The sequence below is a fragment of the Triticum aestivum genome, chromosome 1B, assembly GCF_018294505.1.
Source record: "Triticum aestivum cultivar Chinese Spring chromosome 1B, IWGSC CS RefSeq v2.1, whole genome shotgun sequence".
NCBI classification, from domain to species: domain Eukaryota; kingdom Viridiplantae; phylum Streptophyta; class Magnoliopsida; order Poales; family Poaceae; genus Triticum; species Triticum aestivum.
In genome coordinates, this window is record NC_057795.1 from 593,137,373 (window position 1) to 593,144,327 (window position 6,955).

Sequence of the window (6,955 nt, forward strand, 5' to 3'; positions counted from 1 at the left end):
GGGGTCATCCCCCCGTCAGTAGCCTCCGAGCCTCTGGGCAACTTGGAAAAGTTGCGCGGAGGGTTTTAGCGGGCGTTGATGAAGCAGTAGATGTCAATGACGGCCGGCCGCGGACCGCCGCCGGCGCGGCTTGCTTCCGGTGGGGGCGCGGGCGCGCACCCACTGGGTGTAGCCTCCGAGCCTCCAGATAACTTGGAAAAGTTGCACGGAGGGTCTTACCGTTGTTGAAGAAGCCGACGGTGAAGTCGAGGGTGCCGGGCACGGACGCGGAGTCTGCCGGCTAAGTGGGGGCGCGCGAGCGCACCCACTGGGTGTAGCCTCCGAGCCTCCGGGCAACTTGGGAAAGTTGGGCGGAGGGTCTTCGCTATTGTTGATGAAGCCGATGGTGATGTCGATGGTGCCCGGCGCGGACGCGGAGTCCGCCGGCAGGAGGGTGCGGGGCCCTGCCGGACGCGGACGCGGAGTCCGCTGGCTGAGTGGGGGCACGTGAGCGCACCCACTGGGTGCAGCCTCCGAGCCTTCAGGCGACTCGAAGAGTCGGCCGGAGGGTCTTGATGTTGATGATGTGGAGAGCGGTGATGAAAACGCCGGTTGCGGCCGGCGTCGGACCCGCAACCCGCGTGTAGCCTCCGAGTCTCCGGACGAGGAGGGGGTTCCCCACAGCGATGATCGTGCAAAAGACAAAGTTAGTCCACGCAGATATATCAAATGTTTGCTTTTAACATTTGTAAGTCTTATGCAGAGGGTGTCGACTCGGTTTCGTCCAATCCCCCTTCAGTCTTTTTCATGTCCCTCTGCCTTTTGGCTTTGCCTCTTGTTAGCTAGACAGCCAGGAGCCGGTCTGTAGCTGTTACGAAGAGTGACCGCGGAGTGGAGCGTACAATACTCGGACTATAGGAGCGGATTCGACCGAGTAGATACTCATAAGGAAAACGGCCGGGTTGCCCAAGCCTTCTTCTCTCGGATGTTTTTCGCGTGTGGTAACCTCAAGATTTTGCTCTCGCTTAGCCGGACAGCCGCGATGCGGTCTGTGGCTGAGAGTGGGCCTTCGGTACCGTATGCGCTACAAAGCCGTCTGCGGGAATGAACATATTGGGCCGAGCGGCCAGCATCCGGGCCGAGACTAGCTGGCGCCAGGGCGAACAGTAGTGCAACTGTAAGAAAGACGGAGGTTGTCCCAGAGGGGTCGCTCGGGGTTATCCGGGTTTGCACATGGTGCGAAAGTATACAGGTGAGGAGCTCACATTGCTTTGGTGCTGACAAGGCGGAGGTTGTCGATGATAGCCGGCGCGGCTTGGCGCTAGCACGTCGACTAAACCTGGGCAAACGTCGGGCCAAGCCGGGTTTCGGGCCGGGCTTGTAAAAGCCCGGCCTTCATTTCTCAAGCCCGAGCCCGGCCCGAAGCTCGAAATACTCCACATTTTCAAGCCCGAGCCCGGCCCGAAATCAAGCCCAAAGCCCGAAAGCCCGGCCCGAATGCTGTTTTTTAATACGCGCACGTGCAAGCCCGGCCCGAAGACCGAAAGCCCGGCCCGAGATACGGAAAAGTTGAAGCCCGAGTCCGTCCCGAACTATCTTTCGGGTTGCAAAACAAAGCCCGAGTCCGGCCCGAATGTTAAGCCCGGCCCGGCCCGGCCCGGGTTTTTCGGGCCAGGTCGTCGGCCCGGGCTGCCCATGCCCGGGTTTAGCGCCAACCCAACCACTAGGGATAGCCTTCGAGCCTCCGGATGCTTGAAGGGGGTCCCGGCCGGTCGGGCCCGACCGGATGGGCGTCGAGGCGGACTGACGACTAGGCCGGCTTGTGGCAGCCGGCGTCGAGGCAGACGAGCGAATGGGTCTGGCCCGCAGCCGGCCAGGCGTCGCATCTTCTTTTTTCGCTTTTTTCTTTACCCAGCACGGGCAGTCGGCCCTTTTTCTTTGTCGGACAAATGGTTGAGGTCGGCGGCTGGAGCGGCGACCCAGAGCCGGCCTGGGGTGGGCGTCCGGAGGCGGACGGAGCCGGACCCGGCCGGGTGCGGGGCGGCCCCAGGGAGCCGGACATGGCCGGGCTCGAGGTGGAGCCGTCGCGCGTGTAGGCCGAACACAGGCGGCTAGCGCGGACGGGCGTAGGGCGGCAGGGGAGCCGGCCAGCGCGGAAGCCAGCCGAGCGGGCGGGTCCGGCGGGCGGCGCGGGAGGCCGGCCAGTGCGGGCCCCTGGCCGCGGGCAGAGGTGGAGCCGGCACGCACGACCCGGCCATGGGCGGAGGCGGAGCCGGCGGGCGGCAGATGAGGCCGGGCTCGGCACTGCGGCCGGAGACGGCGACGAGCGGAGGAGCGGGAGCCAGCAGGGGCGCGGGGCGACCCGGCGGGAGCGGGCGTGGTTGGTGGAGACGGCAACGGGGCGTAGGGCGGGGCCGCTGGTGGAGCGAAGCCGGCCGAGGGAGCCGACGTGCCGAGGCGGCCAGGCGCGACGCCGGGCGGAGGGGCGCACGCGACGGGCCGGAAGGACGGCCGAGCGAGGCCACAGTGCGGCCTCGCGCGATGTGGGACGCCGGCGCAGAGGCGGCCGGAGAGGGAGGCCGACCCGGGCGGGACGCGGAGCCGACCCGGCGAGTGGCCGGGGGAGGCTGGAGAGCGGCCGGGTCGCGGGACTCCTGACCGGGCGGGTCGCGGGAGTCGGCGCGCGGGAGCCGGACGCAGCCAGGCTCGGGGGAGGCCGGGATGGTGATGGTGGAGGCCAGGCACGACTGTGCCCGGGGCGGACGGGTGGAGATGGCTGGGCCGGGCTGCGGACGCGAGCCGGCAGGCGCAACGTGGAGCCGGACAGGTGGGCGTTGCCCTGGGCTTGGTAGGAGGAGCTGTACGGACAGCGCGCGACCACGATGGCCGAAACGGCGCAAGAGGGAGCTCGGACGCGCGGGCGTGGATGGAGACGAGCAGCAAGCTGGGGCGGCAGGAGGATGGTAACGCCATGGACTGCAGCAGCACGGTGAGGCGGAGAGCGAGAAGGGCGCTCGGGGTCATGGCGTTGAGGTAGCTATGGCCGTGGTGGTGGAGCAGCGTACGGGCAGCCGGGGGAGTAGCGGCCCGGAGACGAGCGAGGGAGGCCGAACGCGGGCGGAGCCACGCGCTGGGGTGGAGCTGCGCCTCGAGGCCGAGCGCGGCCGCGGAGACTCTGTAGGGCGGAGCGCGGCGGCCGGAGATGCACGAGAGCGGGCAGTGTGGAGGCGGTAGCGGCGCGGCGGAGGCCGGACGCAGGTGCGGCCAAACGCGGTGGAGGGCGTGGGCGCACAGAGGCCACCGGCGCGAGCACCTGTTGAGCGTGCAGACCAAGCCATTGTCTGGGTAGTATTCTAGATATACTACTCCCTCCGGTTCCAATTACTTGTCGCGAGCGCTATAGAAATAACATTTTGCAAAAAGGTCCTCCCAGTTTTGAATCTTCTCCATCCTGGCCCTCGTCCCGTGGCATGGAAGCTCCTTCGCTGCTCCGCCGTCCTTCCCCGCCGGCCGCCTACCTCCGCCCCAATCAAGAGCCTGATTTCGGCTGTTGCTGCGCTGCTCCGCCATCCGCAGCTCTGTCTCCCTCCGCCGCAGCACCGTTGTCCTTCCCCGCCGGCTGCCTGCCTCCACTCCAATTGAGAGCTCCGTCACCGAGGTCTGCCGTTGCTGCGCTGCTCCGCCGTCCGCAGCTCCCTCACCCTCCGCCGCAACTTCGACATCCTTCCCCGCCGGCCGCAGGTCCCTCGCCGGCGCCACCCTCCGCTCCAATCGAGAGCCCAAGGTCCGCCGCTGCTCCGCCGTCCGCAGCTCCTTAACCCTCTGCCGCTGCTCCGCGTCCGCAGCTCCCTTACCCTTCGCCGCTGCTCCGGCGTTCATAGCTCCGACAACTCGAATTGATCATCTGCTCCTCTTGACGTGAATTTGTGCTCTAAATACCACAAGGCTGGAGCGATTTGAACTGAAATTTTCACGTCCCCCATAAGCAATCACAAAAAGAGAGTAAGTACTCACATCCCCCATAAGCAATCACAAAAAGAGAGTAAGTACTACAGCTTGGTTCTGTTGCTCGATACCTGTGATTAATCTGCTGCTCCTATTGATCCTCTCGACGCAGCGGGCAGCGGCTACTGTCCTCTTGATCCTTTGATATTCCTGTCAACTGGTTCCTCTCTGTTGTGTTCATCAAGGAAATGGTGATCACACTCTGAAGACTGTCAAATCACACTCTGAAGATCACACTCACAAATCTGCAAGCAAATCAAAACCTACAGATACTAGGTTAGCACACTCTGAAGATCACACTTACTCCATTTTCAGTAGACAGTAATTACTCTACTGTATATATTGTTGAATAGTGTACATCAAAGTAGAGCACACCCAAAAATTCAGTGTAGACAGTAGGAGTAAGCATAGACAGTAGACAATAGGAGAAAGTAAAAACAATGTAGGCTTCTCTTTTTGGCTGATTTTTGTTTATTATACTGGTGTCACTGTATTGACAGCAAAAAATAATAAGATGTAAATTTCACCAAGAAGTAATAAGATGCTAAGGAGTATTGTTGTCAAAGTGTCAACAGTAGGAGTACCTTTTGTTTTGCTGTTTTGTTCTTGGAAGTAATAACATGTTGTTAACTGACATTAACATGCCATTCTGTTCTGTTCTTGGAGTAGTTCCAATAACATGTTGTTAACTGAGTTCCTATAACAGTGAAACAGTAATTAGTTAGACAGTGAATAAAGCAATACCCCTGACTGAAACATAAAGCATACAAAAGGAATATATGGTTGATGATCTACTGCCAAAACAAAATAAAGCAGTACAGATACAAGAGTAACTTGCTTATTTTCATGCTTACTGTCATGCTTTTTTAAATGAATGCTTATTGTCATGATCAGGTGAGAACATGTTGAGGACCTGAATCAGAACAGAGAGCAGAGGTACAACACTATGGTGCTCCCAGATCTGAATAGCACTCCACCTGGAGGAGAGGAAGATGTACATATGTCTGAAGAAGAGGAAGATGTACATATGCCTGAAGGAGAGGAAGATGTACGTATACCACGGGCAAAACCAGATCTACCAGACACTCACAAATTTGCAGCATATATTGCACTAAAAGCACTTAGCAGGGATGGAGAAATTGACAAGAGAGACAAAGAACGTGTAGCTGGTCTGCTGAACACAAGTGTCAGAACCGTTGAAAGAATATGGAAGGAGGCAAATGCCCAGCTTGCAAGAGGAGAAGAGATCAATGTGTCTAATAAAAGGAAGCGGAGATGTGGTAGAAAGAGGGCAGACCTTGATCTCTCGAGGATACCTTCAATTCCCCTCAACAAAAGGTCTACACTGAGGGCACTCGCTAGGTCTCTGGATGTACCATATTCTACCTTGCGGAGAAGGTTCAAATGGGGAAAGATAAGGAAACACACAAACAGTCTGAAGCCCACTCTGAAACCAGAAAACAAGCTATCAAGGCTCAAGTTTTGCATTTCAATGATTGATCAAACAACAATAGCAGATGCAATGCCCTCTTTCATTGATATGCAGAACATAGTTCACATCGACGAGAAATGGTTTGATATGACGAAAAGGAACAGAACCTATTACCTCCATGAAGAAGAACCAGATTCGGTGCGCACTGTTCAAAACAAGAATAGTATCGGCAAGGTCATGTTCTTAACAGCAGTTGCGAGGCCACGATTTGATGATCAAGGAAATGTAACATTTGATGGCAAGATAGGAGTATGGGCCTTCATCAAAGAAACTCCAGCAAAAAAGGATTCCAAGAACAGACTCAAAGGGACTAAGGAACTAAAGTCGGTCACAGTTACTAGGAATGTGATGAGGGAATACCTATGTGAAAAGGTCATTCCAGCCATTGAAGCACAGTGGCCCGAAGACAATCGAACCATCTACATCCAGCAAGATAACGCAAGAACACATGTTCCTCCAGATGATTCAGATTTTCTAGCTGCCGTAGCAGAATCAGAACTGGATATCAGGTTGATGCAGCAGCCTGCAAATTCACCTGATATGAATGTCCTGGATCTTTGCTTCTTCAGCTCAATTCAGTCCTTGACGCTTGAAAGTGCACCAAACAACATCAAGGAACTGATAGAATCAGTTGAAGAAGCATATGATAGGTATGAAGTGCACAAACTGGCGAGAGTGTTTATAACCTTACAGTCAGTCCTGATTGAGGTTATGAGAGTTGAGGGAGGTACAGGATACAAGATCCCGCACATGAACAAAGATAGGATGGAGAGGGAGGGGATGCTACATATCAATCTAAGATTCGATGCTGAGCTATATTGGAAAACTTTGGACATTATAGAGGGTCACTAAAGGAGAAGCAAACACATGAAAGATGAAAGAGGGAGTAATTGTTAATGATTATTTGTTAATGTGCTGTTAATTGCATGTAACCATAGAATATATTCATGTATAATCATATTTTGTTAATTTGTATGTCAATGGAGTAAAAAAGCTTACTGAATTCTCTTTCTCTCTTTTATTAAGAGTAGGAGTGTTGTTAATTGTTAATTTGGATTAACTGGAATAATTTGGATTAATTGAAGATAAAGGAGGAGCAGAAAAAGAAAAAAGAAAAATTTGGACAAGAATTACTCCAATAACATGTTTGGACAAGAATTACTCCTTACATGCTTGTTGGCCTTAATTGCCCTCTAGTGGAGTTAAATAAATGGAGTACTACAAGTGTGTTGCAAACACAACTCCCTCTGTTTCATTTTTCTTTACATACTCCAACATTATGTTGTTGTTTACAGAGTAGAAAATATTTGAAGGAGTAAGGTTAATTGTACTGTTCATTTTGCACCACAAAGCACCATAGCACCATGGAAAATTATTCCTGTTCTCTGTAGAACTACTCCGTGGAAAATTACAGAAAATTAGTCCAGTTCTCTGCAGTACTACTACATGGAAAATTGCAGAAATTTTGAGTCAAAATCT

The 6,955-nt window shown here is 54.7% G+C and overlaps 1 protein-coding gene across 1 annotated transcript; it reads left to right on the plus strand.

Moving 5' to 3' along the window:
• The first annotated feature begins 4,130 nt into the window (after positions 1-4,130).
• Positions 4,131-6,363, plus strand: LOC123140822 (uncharacterized). Its single transcript, XM_044560101.1, has 2 exons — positions 4,131-4,260; positions 4,879-6,363. Exon 2 carries the CDS (start codon positions 4,931-4,933, stop codon positions 6,326-6,328), a length of 1,398 nt encoding a protein of 465 aa, XP_044416036.1. The 5' UTR covers positions 4,131-4,260; positions 4,879-4,930; the 3' UTR covers positions 6,329-6,363.
• Positions 6,364-6,955: the final 592 nt, after the last annotated feature.